The sequence below is a fragment of the Neovison vison genome, chromosome 3 (genome assembly GCF_020171115.1).
Source record: "Neovison vison isolate M4711 chromosome 3, ASM_NN_V1, whole genome shotgun sequence".
Lineage (NCBI taxonomy): Eukaryota > Metazoa > Chordata > Mammalia > Carnivora > Mustelidae > Neogale > Neogale vison.
In genome coordinates, this window is record NC_058093.1 from 227919358 (window position 1) to 227940677 (window position 21320).

General features: G+C 48.1%; 1 protein-coding gene across 2 annotated transcripts in view; it reads left to right on the forward strand.

Moving 5' to 3' along the window:
- Positions 1 to 1263: 1263 nt before the first annotated feature.
- VSIG10 (V-set and immunoglobulin domain containing 10) overlaps positions 1264 to 21320 on the forward strand; it is a 38152-nt gene continuing 18095 nt past the window's right edge. For both annotated transcript variants that reach the window (XM_044244181.1, XM_044244182.1), the window contains exons 1-3: positions 1264 to 1698; positions 9094 to 9375; positions 19503 to 19805. In XM_044244181.1, coding sequence (XP_044100116.1) covers positions 1620 to 1698; positions 9094 to 9375; positions 19503 to 19805 — 664 coding nt within the window. In that variant the 5' untranslated portion in view covers positions 1264 to 1619. The remainder of the gene's footprint in view (positions 1699 to 9093; positions 9376 to 19502; positions 19806 to 21320) is intronic.

Genomic DNA, 21320 nt, shown 5'->3' on the forward strand with positions numbered 1-21320 from the left:
AAGAAGTTAGGAGTTAGCCAGAAAAGCTTGGGGAGCTACAATATCAAAACCAATGAACTCTCATTTGTTTATTTAACAAATACATCCTGGGTGGTTACATGGTGCCAGGCACTGAGGAAACAGGAAGAGGTCATCTAGGATAGAATTTACCTTCCATCACAAGGTAAAAGATGAAACGTGAAACTGAAGGGAAAGGAGAGCCAGCTGAAGAGTTAAATCACTTTGCAAAAGAGGGAAAAGGGAAGAACCATTTTATGCAATTTTATGGCTCAGTTCATCAGGCAAAACACATTGCTTTTATCCGTTTCAAGAGGATTTCATCATGGAAGAAGTATTTCAGTGAGGGGCCTTTTGGGCAACAGAACAGATGATGTTTCTTTTTTTTCTTCAGTTATGTTTCTTAATAGCAATTTTTGGGTTTTTGCCCCAGTATCTTATGATGAACATTTTCAAACATGCAGAAAAGTTGTAAGAAGGCAAACACCGCTGTGCCCACCTCCTAGAGTCTGCAAGTAATATTTTGCTGTACTAATTGCATTTTTTTTTTTTTTTTAAGGAAATTCCGCATAGGGCAGTTTCAAGTATCCGCTTTTCCTGAGGATATGGTAACCTTGTTTTTCCTAGGACAGGATGGGGCGAGGATGTGGCAGGGCAGAGGGATTTCGGCTCTCTGGGAATCAGACTGAATGAGGTCGCGGTTGGGGGGCGCAGGGGACAGGAAGCTCTGAGATCGAGTTCTGCTGACCCCTGGGTTCTCGATCTTGCTGTGTGGTCTCAGCTAGTTCACAGGAGAACAGGAGTCTCGTGGCGCTTTGGGCTGGAGGTCTAAGGGATCATCTTTCTCCTGCTCTAGACTTATCTTCTTCGTTGGGCAAAGGGTAGAAGACAGCCATGGCGGCCCTGGCAGCCGCCCTGAGCACGGGACAGCACACGAGAACCCCAGAAGAGCTAAGCTGGGACGCCGAGGGGACCCTGAATTCTGCAGCTTGGCAGCCCGCCCCGCTGGCTGGCCACGCTCCTCCCGGTGCTGCAGCCGGAGCGCCCGGGAGGGGGAAGCAGCCGGCGAGCCGGAGCGGGGGTGCCGTCCTGCGGCAGCTGCAGAGCTCTGCCGGGCCCAGCTGTCCCCGCGACTCCAGGCGGCAGTCCCGGGCGGAGTGGGCTTGGGGAGGGACCGGCCTCCGCGCTCCACCCCCGGCCGGGCCGGAGTCGGCTCGGCGCGCCCGGGCGCGCGCCCTTTGCATAAAGCCCTCCTCCCCGGCCAAGGTAGAGGAAGTTGGGCTCCCGCCTGGATGGGAGGCGGGAGGGAGTCCCGCTCCTGTTGTTTTCCGCGAGCGGGAGTGGGTGGCGGGCGCAGAGGGCGGGGTGCGCCCTCCCACCCCGGGCCGGGCGCTCCCCAGACAGAACCGCGCCGGCAGCCCCAGGCTGTTCCCACCGCCGGACATCGGGCTGAGCCCAAGCATCCTTCCCGGGGATTGCGGAGAGTGGGGCTCCTCTGTCGTTCCGAGGACCTGGGAGGAGCACTCAGTACCCCAGGGGCCGGGGCCCTGGGGGTGGGGACGCGCACCCACCCAGCCGGAGCCTGCGATTCCTGAGGAGTCCCTGCCCGCCTCTGGGGCGAGATGGCCGCAGGCGTCCGGGCGTCCCGGCCGCAGGTCCTTGTCTGCCTCGGGGTGCTGCTGGCCCGCTGGGTCGCCGCAGGTAAGGGGCCGCGATCCAGAGGGAAAAGTTGAGTTTTGCCAGGCAAAGAGGAGAGCCAGGGACCCAATTCCCTCCGACTCCGCGAGAGCCGGTTGTGGCAGCGGCCCCGCAGCCGCCCCGGGAGGGTCTTGAGTTTCCTGCTCGCTGCTCGGCTCCTTTTGCAGGGAGGAATTTTCCCGGGCGCCTGATGGAGGGCAAGATATCCCCGTCTCTTGGAGTGGGCAGCCAGCGAGGCTGCAGAGGGCCTGCAGAGATGGAAATTTTGAAGATGGGAAAATTGGAGAGGCACGTGTAGGGGGGGAAGTGGCATTTTGTGGTGGGCTGCTTTTTTTTTTTTTTTTTTTGTGGACTTTTTTTTTTTTTTTTTTTTTTTTTTTTTAAAGCGTCGGATGTAAATTTGCTTTCTGGTTTTACCTGCTGCGCTGGGGCTCAAACTCCAGGCTGCTTTATTCTCTCCTTCCTCTGCCCAAGGTTGAATTCGCCTTACACTTGTAACCTGTGGATTTCCCTACACACCCTTGCAAGCCAACCTGTGCGGATTAGCACATTCAAAAACCATGCCTTCCGTCCTTCACCTTAAAGAAACACAGAACCTTTTTATTTTGAAGTAATTTCAGACTTTCAGAAAACTCGCCTTTCCACTTGACATGACCTCTTCCACTTGACATGATTGGCAGAAGGCCTCAAATGCTTCATCTGTGCTCTCCCTTGTAACACTAAGTTTACAGATTGTTTACAAAAATATATAGGATACAGAAATATTGAAAAAGTATTTTTTAATTTAATGCACCAGCAAATGTGTGTATTTTGTGTGCGGGGCGGGGTGACCAGTAGTGAGAGCAAGGACTCAGGGGGAGGGAAAGGAGATGGGGCCGGGAGGTGGTGTACCTTGCTAGAATACTTGGGGTGTTATTTTCTTTCTTTCTTTCTTTCTTTTTTTTTTTAATAATATTTTATTTATTTGAGAGAGAGAGAGAGATCACAAGCAGGCAGAGAGGCAGGCAGAGAGAGAGGGGGAAACAGGCTCCCTGCTGAGCAGAGAGCCCAATGCGGGACTTGATCCCAGGACCCTGAGATCATGACCCGAGCCCAAGGCAGAGGCTTACCCCACTGAGCCACCCAGGCGCCCTGGGGTGTTATTTTCTGGGTAGCCCATGCCTGCACACACCAGGAATTTCCCCCCTCCCCCAGCTTCCTAGCAGCAAGTGCCAAAAGTTCCTAGGCTGTCGTAAGATTTTGTTTTGTTTTCGGCAATCATTTAAAAACAGTAAAATTTCCCATAATCTAGGTTTCCAGTTTATCTGGAAAAAATGTGATGATCGGGGGCGCCTGGGTGGCTCAGTGGGTTAAGCCACTGCCTTCGGCTCAGGTCATGATCTCGGGGTCCTGGGATGGAGTCCCGCATCGGGCTCTCTGCTCAGCGGGGAGCCTGCTTCCCTCTCTCTCTCTGCCTGCCTCTCTGTCTACCTGTGATCTCTCTCTGTCAAATAAATAAATAAAATCTTTAAAAAAAAAAAAAAAAAGTGATGATCGGGCAGCCCCGGCTTTCTCCCCTCGAACTGAGCAGTGGTTACACCTTCTCTCTAGGGCTTGTGACCCCAGATTTGTTCCACCTCTCCTGTTGTAGTACTTAGTCCTGACCCTCTTCTATGGTCCTTACCTGTGGGCCCCTGCTGGTGTTTCACTTAGTGGTCACTGTGCTACGGGGAGGAGGAGAGAACAGTCTCCAGTTGGCTCTCCCCGGAAGTTCCCTTCTCACTGGCTGTCTGCTGTGTTTACTGCGCCGTGAACATCAGGGGCCTTGGGACATCAGAACCCTGGGCGACAATCATCATTCTGGAATGAACCAGCTTTTAGCCTGGCTGCAGCTCACCACACAGGGACGCTTCCTTCACTGCCATGCCCGGTCATTTTGCTATCAGGCCAAGTTCACCTTCATGGATAGTGCCAGGGGGCTTCCGTAGCTTGGTGTATTTTTGCTGTTTGTTTTCAAATTGGGAGTTATCTTAGGGAAAAAAATTGTTACTTCACTCCGACAATGTTCACGCCTGCCCTGTCCCCTCAGCTTGTAAATCTCAGGTCATTCTTGGGGAAAAGTTGGCAGGAAAAAAAAAAAAATAAGTGTTGCGGTACAATTCCAGGTCTGTGAGCGATAGTAGGAGGGTAGCATTGGGAAATGGTTGCTTATATCGCTCCCTCCTTAGGTCCATATTCTGAATTTAAGGTGGGGGAAGGGAGGCCTTTGGGTAGGGAGGCCTGTGGATACCATGGGGGCAGCTTCTGGTCACGCAAACTATTAGGATGTCTTATTGTCTCATCCTGACTAATCGGGAAACCAGGATAAATCCCTGTGACTCAAAGGACTGAAGACCTCCGTGACAGTCCCAGCTCTCCTAGTGACTTTTGTGGGCCTTTAGGGGAAATCACTTAATCTTTTTGGACCTCAGTTTTCTCATCTGTGAAATGAGGGAGTATGGAATGATCAAGCATGGAACCATTGCACCCTCGAGGACTGCCCCCTTGGTTTCCCTGTTAGACAGAGGTCACTAACAGATGACCAAATTCTTTTCCACTCAGCTGGGGCTCAGCCTGCCTCATCTTGAACCCAGCCCTCGGGACTTGCCACATCTCAGGACAAAATGACCTTCAAGGTCACCTTCAGCTTCAGCGGTTATAAAGAATGGAGTAAGCAAATCAAAGTGAAATGCCTTGAAATGGCTTCTTTTATGATTGCGTCTTTCTGCTCCTTGGAGGAGAAGACCATGTTAGCTCAAGTTCCAGAATGAGACTTTTGCCAAGGCTTTTCCAGGTTCTTTCTTTATTTATCTGCCAGGGAGCTGGGAAGGGGCAGGTCCGTAATTCTGTAGTTCATCTTCTCTCCTCCAGGCGCATTGCCTCTGAGAACTTGGGTTCTCAGGCCTAATGGTTTAAAAAGAATTCTCACCTGCTTTTCAAAGTCATTGTTCAGAAGCCTTTCCTGCTGTTTTGGAATCTCTAGCATTACATGACATTGTCTGCCTTCCAGTGAGTGACTTAGAGTTTTTTGGTTTTGGGGTGGTTTTTATGTTTTTTTGTTTTTTTTTTTTGTTTCTCATGTTTGGCAGTTGGGAGTGGTGTGGCACCCAAGATGAGGCGATAGTTGGAACGTCCTGTTGCTCCAGGCTCCAGGGTTAGAAGGAGCCCCTTCTAATTAGACAAAAGACCAAAAGCATATCACTGTTACTGTTTATAATAGGGAAGGCTTTTCAGAGGCAGGTGGCAGTTTATTTATTTTCTTAACTGCTTTATTAAGATATCATTTACTCACCCTTTTAAAGTATATAATTCAGTGGTTTTTAGTATGTTCGCAAGATTGTGCAACTGTCACCACTAATTGAGTCCAGAATGTTTTCATCACTCCAAAAAGAAAGAAAGAAAGTAGTATCGCAGTATCCTTCACTATTAGCAGTCACTCCTCACTACTTCCTCCCCCCCAACCCCCGACAACCCACTTGCCCCAACCCTAGACAACTGCTAATCTACTTTCAATCTCCATAAATTTGCCTATTTTGGACATTTCATATAAATGGAATCACAGGGTATGGAGTCTTTTAGAACTGCCTTCTTTCACTTACTGTAATGTTGGCAGGATTCATCCCTGCTGCGGTTTGCACTCCATTCCTTTTTATGGCTGAATAATATTCCCCTGGATGGATATACCACATTTTATTTGTCCATTCATCAGCCGATGAGCATGTGGGTTGTTTCCATCATTTTTTTTTTTTTTAATTTATTTAACGGACAGAGATCACAAGTAGGCAAAGAGGCAGGCAGAGAGAGTGGGACTCGATTCCAGGACCCTGGGATCATGACCTGAGCCAAAGGCAGAGGCTTTAACCGACTGAGCCACCCAGGCACCCTGGGTTGTTTTCTTCTTTTGGTAGTGATGAATAACGCTGCTCTGAATGCACATGTAAAGTCTGTGAAGAGGTAGGTTTTCATTTCTCCTGGATCTACACCTTGGGGTGGAATTGCTGAGTCATGTTGTGACTTTAACCTTGTGAGGAAATGCCATGCCGTTTTCCAGAGGAGTGGCACCATTAAAAAATCCTACCAATGACGTGTAAGGATTCCAGTTTCTTTGCATTTTCACCAGTATTTGTTCATTAGCTGTGGTCTTTGATTTTAGCCATTCCAGTGAGTATGAAGTGGTACGTGTCTTATTGTGGTTTTCTTTTCATTGCCTTAGTGACTAACGGTGAGCATCTTCTCATGTGCTTATTGGCCTTCCGTATATCTTTATGGAGAAATATCCATTCAGCTCCTTTGCCCATTTTAAATTTTTTATTATTTTTAATTTTTAATTTTTTAAAAGATTTTATGTATTTATTTGACACAGGGAGAGAAAGATCACAAGTAGGCAGAGAGGCAGGCAGGGGGGAGAAGCAGGCTTCCCAATTAACAGAGAGCCTGATGCGGGGCTCGATCCCAGGACCCTGAAGTCATGACCTGAGCCGAACTCAGAGGCTTAACCCACTGAGCCACCCAGGTGCCCCCTTTGCCCATTTTTAAAACGGTATTATTTATCTTTTTATTTTTGAGTGGTGAGAATTCTTCATATGTTCTGGATACAAACCCGTCCATCATCAGGTGGTCTGCAAACATTTTTATCACAGTCTGTAGTCTGTCTTCTCACTCTCTGGATGATATCCTTGGATGCACAAAAATTTTTATTTTTTACAAAATCCAAGTTAGTCATATTTCTTTTGGTACTTGTGATTTTAGTGTCCTGAGAAACCATTGCTTAACCCAAAGTGATAAAGATTTATTCTTTTTTCTTTTCTAAGCATTTTATAGTTTTAGCTCTTACATTTAGAGCTATGGTCCATTTTGAGTTCATTTTTTTTTTTAAGATTTTATTTATTTATTTGACAGACAGAGATCACAAGTAGGCAGAGAGCCAGGCAGAGAGAGAGGGGGAAGCAGGCTCCCTGCTGAGCAGAGAGCCCAATGCAGGGCTCAATCCCAGGACCCCGAGATCATGACCTGAGCTGAAGGCAGAGGCTTTAACCCACTGAGTCACCCAGGCGCCCCAATTCTGAGTTAATTTTTATATATGATGTGAGCTAAGGGGTCTAACCTCATTCTTTTGTACGTGGATGCCCAGTTGTCCCTGTACCGTTGTCAGAGGCAATTTATTTTTTAATGAAATACCACCTTTCACAAACCCCAGTGTATTCACATACTTTGAAAACTTCTGATGTGGTGGAAAGAGAACATTTTAGAGGACAGCAAGAAGTCTAGCTTCTGGTCCCACCCTGTTACCTTCTCACAGTAGAACATGGATCTAGCCCACTTTCCTTCTTGGCATCACACCTTTCCCATCTACTAAGTTCAACAACATGAGTAGAAGACTCCTAACAGGTTCTGCCCCTTAGTTCTGTGCCTGCGGCCTCTTTGTATTTGGACATTGATTGTGGAGGGGGGCTGTTATGTCTTGACACTTCTCAGCAAATGGGCTGAGAAGCAAATTTGCTTCTTGTTACCTGGTGACTGTGCCAGATCGGTTGCCCTTCACACCTGTCAGTCATGAGTGAGCATCAGAATCACCTGGAGATCTGCCTTCGATGCAGGTCATGATCCCAGGGTCCTAGGATCCCAGGGTCCTAGGATCGAGTCCCACATCAGGCTTTCTGCTCAGGGGGGAGCCTGCTTTCCCCTGCCTCTCTGCCTACTTTGGATCTCTCAAAATAAATAAATAAATAAATAAATAATCTTTAAAAAAAAAAGAATCACCTGGAGGGCTTGTTAAAATGCAGTGCTACTAGGGCACCTGGGTGGCTCAGTGGGTTAAAGCCTCTGCCTTCAGCTCAGGTCATGATCTCGGGGTCCTGGGATTGAGCCCTGCATTGGGCTCTCTGCTCAGCAGGGAGCCGGCTTCCCCCTCTCTCTCTGCCTGGCTCTCTGCCTACTTGTGATCTCTGTCTGTCAAATAAATAAATAAAATCTTTTAAAAAAATAATAAATAAATAAAATACAGTGCTACCTTCCACCTCCATCCCTAGATAGGGGATTTATCTGATTTAAATATTCTGGGGTGGGACCTGATAATTGGCACTTCTAACGTGACGCTGCTGCTGCTGATCTGGGCTTTCGAACACGCTGTTCTCTCTGCCTGGGAGCCCCAATTTCCTGTGTACCTGGCTAATTCCTACCTGTCCATGAGATCTCAGTGTGGCCTCCTGGAGGAAGCCTTCTCTGGCAGTCACCTCAGCTGGGCTTAGAGCCCCTTCTCTGAGGCCATGTCATGGTATTGATCACCCTGGATGATAATTGCCGGTTTATTGTATGTTTCCCCTGCTAGACTGTGAGATTCTGGAGGTCTGTCTCTGTGTTGTCCATCACTGGCTCCCCAGTGCCTAACACAGGGCATGGCCAAAGTTAGAGCAGCAAGAGAGCTTTGACTACCAGGATCGTTTGCACCAGCAATGGTGAGAGCCAGCAATAGGAAGATGGGATCAAAGCCCAGGCCCTCTTCCTTCCACCCCTTCTGGATTTCCAGGCAAATAAAACCATTTGGGTTCTGTATGGGTTATTTATTGCCTGCCACATTAGTACTGCATAACAATCACAAAATGACTGTAAGTGCTCAATATAGCTCAAGGGCTGGGGTTAGTCGGCTCTGCTGATCTTGCCTGGGCTCACTCCTGTGTCTAGGCATCCACTGGGTGGCTGGGGCCTGATCTGGACGGGCCTCAGCTCAGATGATTGAGACACCTGGGGTCTGCACATGTAGCTCTCATCCTCTTCCTGGGTCCTATCTCGGGCCTGTCCTGCTCCAGGTGATGGCAGGAGGCGTGAGCAAGACCAGTTAAACCAAGTGCTTAAGCCTCTGTGAGCATTGCGTCTGCTAACCCCTCATTGGCCAGAGCAAGCCACGTGATCCAGCGGGGCTTGGGGTGGGAGCACAGCCAGTCCTGCGGTGCAGGGCACGGATGGTGCGGGGAGGGGGAGATCTGGGGCTATCTCTGTGGTTGCCATGCACGGCAGGTTCATCATCAGCCCTGGCAGTAATCTCCACAGAGTGCTTAAAAACACACCCCTGGGGGCGCCTGGGTAGCTCAGTGGGTTAAAACCTCTGCCTTTGGCTCAGGTCATGATCCCAGGGTCTTGGGATCCAGGCGTGCATCGGGCTCTCTGCTGGGTGGGGAGTCTGCTTCCCCTCCTGCCTCTGCCTACTTGTGATATCTGTCTGTCAAACAAATTAAAAGGGAAAAAAAAATCTTAAAAAAACAACAACACACACACCCCTTCTTTTTTTTTTTTTTTTTTAAATCCTAATGCAGAGGGACGGTGCACAGGGGAGGATGTTCAGAAATGAAGAGATGTAGTAACAGCCTGACCTTCCTCGTGCAGGGTTGGAGGCTCTGGTCATTGGAGAGGTTCACGAGAACATTACTCTGCACTGTGGCAACGTCTCGGGACCAAGGGGCCCAGTAACCTGGTACCGGAATGACTCGGAGCCTGTCTTCCTCCTGTCCTCCAATTCCAGCTTCCCGCCGGCTGAGCCACGCTTCTCTCTGGCAGATGCCAGTTCGCTGCACATCCAGGTGCTGAGGCTGCAGGATGAGGGCAACTACACCTGCCGGGAGGTCCTGAACGAGACTCGGTGGTTCCGAGTGTGGCTGCAGGTGGCAGGTAAGTGTGGTGGCAGGGGCCTGGGGCCGGCTGGCCAGGCGCGCAGAGCCTTGGGCGGGAGGAAGGCTTTGGAGGCATGCCCGGGTTTCGTCCTGGGCTCTGCTACCTGCAAGCCCAGTCACCTCTCATACCTGGATGTTCTCATCTGTGAAATGGGGGTGAAAAGAATTCTCCTGTCCTAGGATTGCTGTGAAGACTGGATTCTGGTTTATGTCAATAAACTGCTGTTAATGGCTCCTGGCACATTAGTTAGCGATTACTTTCAGCTGGTTAGTGCCGTCCTTGCTGTGAATACGATTTTATTATGCACCGTAGTTAGAGCATATAACATGATGGAGTCAGACCGCCCAAGTTCCAGTCCTGGGGTTGTGTCACCTTGAGTTAGGAGCTTAAGATCTCAGAGCATTACTTGTCCTTATTTGTTAATTGAGGATGATACATCATGGACCTTGGTAGGTCTAGTGCTCTTGTGCTACGGTGCTTACTGTAGGGCTTGGCGTGAGCTACTATTGTATAACATGCTGCACTTCCCTCAAACAGTATATTATCTGTGGATATACATGCATGAATTTAGAATAAGGGTTGGCAAACTCGAGCCATATCTGTGGGTCTCATCTGACCTGCGGGCTACGAATATTTTTTACGTTTTGAAAGGCTTGGAAAAAACCCCAAAGACGAATGATAATTATGACATGTAAAAATGATATGAAGTTCCAGTGCCCATAAAGAAGGCTTTGTTGGGACACAGCCACGCTCTGAGTGCCTTTGGTGCTGTCCTGGCAGAGTTGAGTGGCAGTGATGCGGGGTGGGTGACCTGCAAAGCCTAAAATATTTACTCGATGGCCCTTTGCAAAGAAGGTGGTGCTGCATACTGGTTTAGATGGATAGCACCATGTTCTAGATCCAGAATGTGTCATTTAGTAGAAATAGACGCGTGATGCCTACTGCTCCCTAGTTTCCTCATCTGTAAGATAATTCATTTATTTCTTTTTTTTTTTTTTAAGATTTTATTTATTTATTTGAGAGAGAGAGACAGTGAGAGAGAGCATGAGCGAGGAGAAGGTCAGAGAGCGAAGCAGACTCCCCATGGAGCTGGGAGCCTGATGTGGGACTCGATCCCGGGACTCCAGGATCACGCCCTGAGCCGAAGGCAGTCGTCCAACCAACTGAGCCACCCAGGCGTCCCCATTTATTTCTTTATTCAGTATATATCCATTGAAAGCCTGGTGCCGGGTGCTGGTCAAGGCACTGGGCCACAGGAGTGAACAGGACAGACAGGGTCCCTGCCTGCATGGAGCTCACATCCTAGTGAGGGAAGATGGACCCGTAAGCAAGTACATGAATGTGTCAGGCAGTACCAGAGTGATGAGGGCAGAGAGTCGAGGTGGGGTGATTCTCCGAAACCCTTTATTTTTTAGAATATTTTTTTAAAGTTTTTTTTTTTTTAAATTTGACAGAGAGATCACAAATAGGCAGAGAGGCAGGCAGAGAGAGAGAGAGGAGGGAAGCAGGCTCCCTGCCGAGCAGAGAGTCCGATGTGGGACTCGATCCCAGGACCCTGAGATCATGACCCGAGCCGAAGATAGAGGCTTAACCTACTGAGCCACTCAGGTGCCCTCTCTGAAACCCTTTAAATGAGGGGGATCAGAGAGAACCTTTTGGAGGAAGTGACATTTCAGCTGAACAATGAGTAGGAGCCCATTGTGCAGAGATAAGAGTAACTATAGGAAGAACTATTTCCTGGGCCAGATGAGTTGAGTGTGGTGCGTGTGCAGATGGGGAGCCCGGTGTGTGAGAGCGTGAGACTTGTGGTATGGGTTGAATTATATCCCTCCAAAATACTGAAATTCCAACTCTTGGTATCTGTGAATGGCACCTTTCTGAGAAATAGGGTCTTTGCTGATGGAATCAAGTTTAGATGAGGGCATTCGGTGGGCCCTCATCCAAACTGATTGGCATCCTTCTTTTTTTTTTTTCTTTTTAAAGATTTTATTTATTTATTTGACAGAGATCACATGTAGGCAGAGAGGCGGGCAGGGTGGGGGTCAGCAGGCTCCCTGCTGAGCAGAGGGCCCGATGCGGGGCTCAATCCGGGGACCCTGGGATCATGACCTGAGCCACCCAGGTGCCCCTGATTGGCATCTTTCTTTTTTTTTTTTTTTAAAGATTTTATTTATTTATTTGACAGACAGAGATCACAAGCAGGCAGAGAGGCAGGCAGAGAGAGAGGGGGAGGAAGCAGGCTCCCTGCGGAGCAGAGAGCCCGATGCGGGGCTCTATCCCAGGACCCTGGGATCATGACCTGAGCCGAAGGCAGAGGCTTTAACCCACTGAGCCACCTAGGCGCCCCTGATTGGCATCTTTCTAAGGAGAGGAAAAGGCACGTGACACTCAGGAAATTATGCCGTAACAACAGAGGCAGAAAGTGGAGAGATGCTGTTGGAAGCCTAGAAATGCCAGGGACTGATGATCGCCACCGGAAGCCAGGGAAAGAGCGAGGAAGGATTCTCCCCTGCCCTCCTGACACATGAATTTCAGACTTCTGGCCTCCAAAACTGTGAGAGAACCCATGTCTGTTGTTTAAGCCACCTCATTTGTGGGACTTTGTAAAGGCAGCCTCAAGAACCTAATATGCCCAGCAAGGAATTGAGATTTTTATTGTTGCTGTGGTGGGTGCTGGAGGAAAACTCCTGGAGCTTGAAGCTTGGATGTGGCATTATTTCAGTTACACATTCAGGCTGTATGTGTGTGATCTCAGGAAGGACTGATAAAAATAGGGAAGCCGACTGAGGCATTAGAGGTTGGTGGCCAGAACCAGGGTAGTGGCAGTGGCCTTGGTGAAATGCACAACTTCAGAAATGATGTTGGAGGCAGGCCACTGAGACATGCTGGTGGATCGGAAGAGGAGGATGAAGAAAAGCAAGGCTTCAAGGACGTGTCTGGGTGTTTGGATGGTCTCTAAGGTTTCTGCCAACTCTGGAATTTGGGACTGCAGTGGTTTTGCGTTTGGAGATGCCACAGTTGAACAGCTGAATTGCCAAGAATGAGTGTGGGTGTATTAAAAATGTCACCCATCTTGGCCCAGCTCTGTTCAGTTCCTACGTGTGAGCCCGTGGGCCACTCATTCCTGCTGTCAGTCATTAATAATTCCTTGTGGCAGTCTCCGCAATAAAGGCCTCCTCTTTTTTTTTTTAATAATTTTTTATAAACATATATTTTTATCCCCAGGGGTACAGGTCTGTGAATCGCCAGGTTTACACACTTCACAGCACTCACCAAAGCACATACCCTCCCCAATGTCCATAACCCCACCCCCCTTCTCCCAACTCCCCTTCCCCCAGCAACCCTCAGTTTGTTTTGTGAGATTAAGAGTCACTTATGGTTTGTCTCCCTCCTGATCCCATCTTGTTTCATTTTTTCTTCTCCTACCCACTTAAGCCCCCATGTTGCATCACCACTTCCTCATATCAGGGAGATCATATGTTAGTTGTCTTTCTCCGCTTGACTTATTTCACTGAGCATGATACACTCTAGTTCCATCCATGTTGTCGCAAATGGCAAGATTTCATTTCTTTTGATGGCTGCATGGTATTCCATTGTGTATATATACCACATCTTCTTGATCCATTCATCTGTTGATGGGCATCTAGGTTCTTTCCACAGTTTGGCTATTGTGGACATCGCTTCTATAAACATTCGGGTTCACATGCCCCTTTGGATCACTACGTTTGTATCTTTAGGGTAAATACCCAGTAGTGCAATTGCTGGGTCATAGGGCAGTTCTATTTTCAACATTTTGAGGAACCTCCATGCTGTTTTCCAGAGTGGTTGCACCAGCCTGTATTCCCACCAACAGTGTAGGAGGGTTCCCTAAAGGCCTCCTCTTTTGACCACAGAGTAAGACAGCATTACAACTTGTTGCTTTTTTTTTAATCCTCACTCTCTCCAGTTTATGGTGACTTTATCTGACATTGATTAATCATTGGCTAAGTTTATTGGAGGGTGGATTAGTTCCATTATTGCCCTATAGGGACATAAACGTAAGGCCTTTTTATAATGCACATGAACTTAAAATCTTAAAAGAATTACTAAACTCAAATGGCTCTTGGGGCTCCCTGAGTTACTGTGATGTGATTCGTATTACGGAACGTCTTCATGTGGACACATACGGTGTCCCCGACTGGTGTGGGCTTGTTTGTGAAAACTGGCTGCAGACCTAGTTTGGGGTGCCATAACCACAGTAACATAGGCTGGGTGGTTTCAACAACAAACACTTCTGGCAGTTCTGGAAGCTGGGAAGTCTGAGATCAAGGTGCCGGGAGATCCAGTGTCTGGCGAGGCTCACTTCCTGGTCTGTAGATAGGTCTTCTCATTGTGTCCTCAGTTGATCGAAGGTAGAGAGAGAGAGAGGAAGGAGGGGTCTTTTCTTAGAAGGGCTCCAGTCCCATTCATGAGGACTTAACTCTCATGACCTCCTCATCACCTCCTCCCAAAGGCTCCAACTCCAAATACCATCATATTGGGAATTAGGTTTCAACATGAATTTTGGAGGGGATACAAGCATTCAGTCCATAGCACAGATGTCCTGTGATTTCCCACATACCAGAGCCCTCCAGAATCTCAGGTCTTAATCCCATTCTAGGACAAACCCTGGCAAACACAGACCCCTCCACGCATCAGGGAGCCCCTTGTGGCTCCTCCTTTGACAGTGGCTGAAGGGGAGGCCTTGACATCTCAGATGGGACTCGGCCCTTATTTTGCATGGAAGATTTTGGAATATGGATTAAGCCTAATCCATTTCTGGGAGGGGAGGGCCATGGTACTGCTGGGTAGCTGCGAGCATACACTGAGGTCCAGCTGCCTGCATTCAAATCCAAGTGCTGGGGCTGTTGTCCTGGTGACGTTGAGAAAGTCCCTTGAACTCCTCTCACTTGTATGCACTTGGTTCATGTTACCTTGGCCACCTTGTTAAACAGGTGATGGGTTTCCTCTGGGAAAAATGCATCTCAGGTTCCCAGCAATCCATTAACACCCAACCCTTTGGAATGGGACCTTCTTTGGGTCAGGGATTCTGCGTGTCCTGATCTTGCTTTTCCCGTCTTTTCACTGACGTGGTTGATAACTGAGTCTCTTAAGGAGAAAAGTTTGGAAACATTTGAACATGGCCTTGGAAGGGAGGGAAAGAAAATTCTGAGATGTGACGAGTTGTTATCTGTAAGTGACTGTGAGTGTGTGGCCAGAGGTGCCAGAGAGACACAAAGCTGGCTGTATATGGGCCAGTAGCTTCTCCCTCCCTACCGCTGAGATCACTGGCTATTGATCGGGGGACATTTGGTGTCTCTGCCTTCCAGGGAATCAGGTTTTCTGTGCGCTGGGATGATTTAATATGCCTGGGATGGGCACTGCGATGTGATTTTGTTACTTGTCTCAGGACACGAGACTGTACTATATTACTTGCTAATTTAATGTTGCAGTTGAAGAATCTTGTCCTCCGGATTGGGACCCCTGCTCCTGAGAAGACAGGAATCCTTTAGTCTAGAGCAGTTCGGGGCTGCCAACTTTATTTCATGGACTTACGCACCCTCTTCTGCCTCCAAATTGGGGTGGGCAGGAGGTTAGAACTGCTGTGTTTACCTGCAGGAAGGCTGGAGGGATGGGCAAGGTAGCACAGACCTGAACACGTGCCACTAGACTTTGTTCTTCTTTAAAGATATCAGCTCTCATGCACTGGTGAGCGGAGTGATCAAATGATCCCATGGAAGCCTGCAGTCAGACTTCATGGTACGTGGTGCCAGGCTCTCGCGTGTCAGTTTTTCTCAGGCCACTCAAGTGTTGAGGGGGCATTTGAGCTGGTTGGTATCGACCTCCAAGAATCTCTTTGGAGTCAGCCTGGGGAGTGCTCCCATCTAGCGAGCGATGTGGCCGTCACATCAGGAGAGGCCAGGAAGGGGCCTCAGGAAAGTCCCGTGTTCCGTGACTAATTGGGTTCATCTCTTTGCCCTCATCCTATAATGCCGAGGGTGACACTGTGCCCCCTCAGAACATAAGGTCCTCGGGAAAGAGTGTTCGGGCCGCACTGAAGAAAGATTTTTTTGGTTTCCTTCGGAAAATGGAGGACCCTTGCCTGGAGATTGATTACCTTGAGTCTTGCCAAGCTCATCTGAAGCAGAGATGGGTGCTTGTAAGAAGCTGAAGACCTCTGGGTTCCAGCTCTTTGGACAGGAACAGCCATCACCTGGGAAATCGGGATGCAGTGGGGTTGTTGCATGTGTCTCTACGTTCAGTCTCTAAAAGTGATATCAAAAAAGTCTCTTTGAGGGGTGTCTGGGTGGCTCAGTGGGTTAAAGCCTCTGTCTTCGGCTCAGGTCAGGATCCCAGGATCCTGGGATCGAGCTCTGCATCAGGCTTTCTGCTTACCAGGGAGCCTGCTTCCCCCCCTCTCTCTGCCTGTCTCTCTGCCTACTTGTGATCTCTGTCTGTCAAATAAATAAATAAAATCTTAAAAAACAAAAACAAAAACAAACCTAGGGACACCTGAGTGGCTCAGTTGGTTGAGCAGCTGCCTTCGGCTCAGGTCATGATCCCAGCGTCCTGGGATCGAGTCCCACAGTGGGCTCCTTGCTCAGCAGGGAGCCTGCTTCTCCCTCGTCTCTGCCTGCCGCTCTTTCTGTCTGTGCTCACTCCCTCTCTCTCCCTCTCTCTGACAAATAAATAAATTTAAAAATCTTAAAAAAAAAATAACCTAATGTCTTAAAAAAAAAGTCTCTGTGAGTTTCCCCAAGGATCTTATCCCACTCTAGAACTATAGGTATGCTCACTCATTAGCACAGACTACCTGGTACATTTTTAGGTCATTTTCAAATCAAAACGCTAGTCTGAAAGCAGATGCCTGACGACAACTCTTCCTGTTGGCGGGGAACCCAAAACACGGAGATGAGAATCTCCCTCGTGAGTTATAAGTCAACCCTGTGAGACCCTTGACTGGCCAAACGACGTTTATGGAGGGGAAGGAAAGAAGGAAGTTGTCCCCATGTCAGGAATGTCCACAGAGAAGAGGAAGGCAGTGGCACTGGTAGATTGTTCTAGAACAGGAATCCAACTTTTTCTGTAGAGGGCCAGATGGTAAATATTTTAGATGGTATGGCCCGACGGGTAAAGTCGAGGATGTTATATAAAAACTTACATAACAAGAGTGAAAACACACTTCCACATTTTTAAAAAAGATTTTATTTATTTGAGAGAGAGTGTGTGTGAGCAGGAGCAGGGGCAGGGGGGAGCCGAGGCAGAGCAAGAAGCAGACTCCTCGCTAAGCAGGGAGCCCGGTGTGGGCGTTCATCCGGGGACCCCGAGATCATGACCTGGGCTGTAGGCAGACAGTGAACCATTTGAGCCACCCCGGTGCCCCTCTGTCTGTTCTTTTCATTTCGTAGGAAAGATGAGGGAATGAGACCAATGGGCACTTGTCCAAGGTTGTTCCTCAGTTGGATTTACACCCAGGTCTGTGAATTCAGAGCATAAGCTTATAACCACGAGGCTGAGGCATGCATCCAGGACGGAGCTGAGAACTCAAAGTACAGTAACCAAGGCGTCATTAGATCTCAAACCTTTGTCACCACTCTCTATTTTTATTTATTTCCTCTTTTATTTTTGCCTCCTCTCCCGTCTCTCTGCCTCTGAGTGAGTGCCACTGTCACCCTGCCAAAAAAAAAAAAAAAGGCACCGGTGGGCTTCTGTTTAAGAATAAATATCACATGGGTGGAGAAAACAGTGGAAGGGAAGGAAATGGGTACCTCCTTCTATGTAGTAAAGTCAGAGCAAGAGAGGAACCCCAGGGAATCAGGAAGATGGCGTCAGCTTTAATTAAGAAAACAGACTTAACCCAAGGGGTTTATGTGAGCTGTAACCTCTGAATACTTAATTCAGGAAGCTGGGAAGGTTCTCTCGTTTGATTTATTTTTCTAATCCTGCCACCTGTTCCTTCTTATCCATCCCCTGTATCCAAAGCTGTTTCTTGCTGAGAATTGTGCTGCTCAAAAAGCCCCTCCCAGCCAGGTTCTGGGGGGTCCACACTGTCCATGCTAGCCGCTGCGGCCCTCCAGACCACAGTTCAGAAGACCCAGGCTAATCTAAAGCCCGGGCTTGGACTGTTAGTGCTCAGAGATACCCTCTGCTTTGTTGGATGCCTGCCAACCTGGGCACGCCCTATGACCTGTTGGTCTGCATACCTAACCAACTAGCCAGCAACAGTAAATGGTACCTCCCAAACTAATGGCATAATTTTTTCCGCAGACCCTCTATGGGAGATGTCATGATTCCAGCAGGTTTGTGCAAATATTGGGAGCCAGTCCCAGCCTGAGCAGCATATGCTCAAGAATGGTGTCCTGGGAAACCCACCATTCCTATAGTTGTACAGTGGCTCCAGACATAGGTGAAGTGGTGTTGTACTTTAAGAGGCTCTGGGAGAGCCTTTTCTGTCCTGGAATAATTTTTCCAACTGGCCCGTTTCTGTTCAAATTCTACAGTCATAGATGTATTCCTTTGGTTAAACACTGCCCTTCCTGGATTCTTCTTTTTAAGAGGGGAAGTCTCAGGGTCCCCGGGTGGCTCAGTCGGTTAAGCCTCTGCCTTTGACTCAGGTCATGATCCCAGGGTCCTAAGATCAAGTCCCGTGTTGGGCTCCTTGCTCAGCAGGGAGCCTGGTTCTCCCTCTTCTTTCCACTCCAACTGCTTGTTTTCTCTCTCTCTCTTTCTGACAAACAAATAAATAACATCTTTAAATAAATAAATAAATAGGTGTTAATTATATTTCTTTCAACAAAGAGATGTGTCATCTTGGGTGCACTGGGTACCAGCTGTGGGAGGGCATTCCTGGGAATGAGAAGAAGTTCAGAAATGTCAGGGGTCCCAGATAAGACCCAGCACTTCCCAAGTGCTTCCAACGTGACCGGCATTATTCTGAGTGTTCTCAGTACTCACTGAAGTATCACCGCAGCCCCCTGCAGTGGGTTCTAGCATGGCCCCCAATTTTTAAAATTTATTTTTATTTTTAAAAAATATTTTATTTATTTATTTGACAGAGATAGAGATTAAAAGTAGGCAGAAAGAGAGGGGAAAGCAGGTTCCCTGCTGAGCAGAGAGCCTGATGGGGGGCTCGATCCCAGGACCCCGAGATCATGACCTGAGCCGAAGGCAGAGGCTTAACCCACTGAGCCACCCAGGTGCCCCATGGCCCCCAATTTACAGATGCGGAAATGGAGGCTCAGAGAGGTTAAGGTCACAGCTAGTGAATGGAGTCCAGAGTGGGGCCTGGAGCCAATGTTTCTTGTCTTTCGGTGTGAAATTGGACTAGGACTCCCCACCCCCACCCCAGGTTCAGTGATTCTCTAGAAGTCCTAGGACTCAGCATGTAATTTATTAGAGCGAGGGGCTACATACAAAGCAAAATCAGCAAAGGAAAAAGGCACATGGGGTTAAGTCCGAGGAAAGCCACCAACAAGCCTCCACGAGTCCTTTCCCAGGGGCGTCACATGGGACACGCTTCATTCCTCTGGGAGCTAATTGTGGCAACAATGTGAGATGCTGTCTGCCAGGAAAGCCCCTTAGACACGGAGCACTGTGGATCTTCCTTGGGAGCTAGTCACACAGGCACCCGCTGCTGAGCACGTACCAAAATTCCAGACTCCCAGAGGGAGGGGAAGCAGGTGTTCAACTTAAACCATGCGGTTTGTGCAAATGGTTCGCCAGTAAGCCTCGCTCTTGCCCATTCTGGGAATGGCCGGGACCCTCCTGAAATCCATGTTGCCGTCACCAGCCAAGGCCGGCCTGGCAAGCGGGTCTGCCGTGTTAACTCTGTTTGTGCGCAGGTAGCCCATCCTCTCACCAGTGTGTCTGAAAAGGAGCGATTTGCATGTTTCCCTTCTAAGGATTGAGCCCCTCATCCCCAATAAATCTACCTTTATCTCAGGATTCGAATGCAGAAGGGCACTTAGCATAGCATTTATCACATAATTAGTATTTGGTGGATGTTGTTCTCCTCATTGGCTGCTTCCTGATCATTTCTGTGTCTGCTAGATCTGGTAAGGAGTTCAGGTTAACTCTTAAGTAATTAATGCTTTCTCCATTCCCAGGGGGCCCCTATGAGGTCGAGGTCAATATCTCCAGCACTGGCAAGCTCCCCAACGGCACCGTCTATGCAGCCAAGGGCTCCCAGGTGGCCTTCAGCTGCAGCAGTAGCTCCTGGCCTCCACCAATGGTTGAATGGCAGTTCCGGGCCCCAGATTCCAGAACCGAGCCCTTTGGAAATAACCTGACTGTCAACTGCTTCACTCTGCTGCTTATGTCACAAAACCTGCAAGGAAACTACACCTGTTTGGCCACGAACATGCGCAGTGGGAGACAGCGAAAGGTGACCACCGAGCTCCTGGTCTACTGTGCGTAAGAAGCGCTCCCCTCCCCCCTCCGCCTCCCCCACTCCCTCACCTTGACCCTCATGAACTATTTGTTTGTGCCCTTCCTTTTGTCTACAAAGGCATGCCTTTGCCGCACGGGCCCTAACATGCTGCTGCGGCTCCCTCAATACACATGTACACACCCAGGGCTGTGTCAGAGAGGGAGTCGCTTCTAGAAGCTTGCTGCTAAGTAGGGTTCCAGGAGAGTCCCTGTGAGCCACAGAAGGAAATTAATGCCAAGCCTCATGCTTGCTTTTTTTAATATTGAGATATATTATTATATTGAAATATAAAAAATATATAAATATATATAAATATAAAATATATAAAAATATATATTATATTATTTATATTGAAAGTACAGAACCACCATTTTAAAACATACAACTCAGTGCGATTTAGTATATTCACAGGGTTGTACAACCACCACCTCTGTCTAGTTCCAGAACATTCCCATCACCCCAAATGGAAATCCCATCCCCACTGAGCAGTTACTCCCTCGTCTCTTCGTCACTCCCTGGCAGCCGCCAGCCTGTGTCCCGTTTACATTTGTCTGTTGTGTGAGTGTCGTGGACTTCTGAACCACGTGGCTTGTGGGACCGGCTTCTTTCACACAGTATCGTGTTTTCAGGGTTCATCCATGTCGTAGTAGGTGTCGGCCTTTCGTTCCTTTCTGTGACCGAGTTAATATCCCACCTTGGGGAAAGACCAGTTTGCTTATCCGATAGGCTGTCCTCATTCTATCTATGAACTAGGGACCTCTTGCACTGCTAGGAATCAGCAGTTCCCGAACCTTCTGGGGGTGAGAACACAGCAGATTCCTTGGACGAAAACCACTGTAGACATGTGGAGTATGCTCCTAATCCACGCTAATGAAAGGGAGCTTCAGAACAACAAATTAGTGAACAGGATAATAACACCTTTCTTAATTCATACGTTATTCAGAGCCTGTACGAGTCTCTGTGTTCTCTGTCATAAATGACATTGTTTATGAAGTCATAGGTGCTTGTTAGAGGAAACAGATGAGTGTAAAGAAGAAAAGGATATTCTAACCATCATTCTGGTGTCTTATCAATAATTTATCTTGTAGATGACATGTATCTACTCATCCATGTAAGAACCAAACTTATTTCTATTTGTGTATATGATATAAAATATATAAAACAAAAATATATAATACATAATATGTCAGATTTTTGTTTATTTGGCAGACAGAGATCACAAGTAGGCAGAGAGGCAGGCAGAGAGAGAGGAGGAAGCAGGCTCCCTGCTGAGCAGAGAGCCCGATGCGGGGCTCGATCCCAGGACCCTGAGATCATGACCTGAGCTGAAGAGAGAGGTTTTAACCCGCTGAGCCACCCAGACACCCCTATAATACATGATACAATATACGTATATATCCATAATATACATTTGTACAAATACAATATATATACATAATGTGTGTATAATATGCATTTTTATATGTATAGATGTATATGTATAACATACATATAT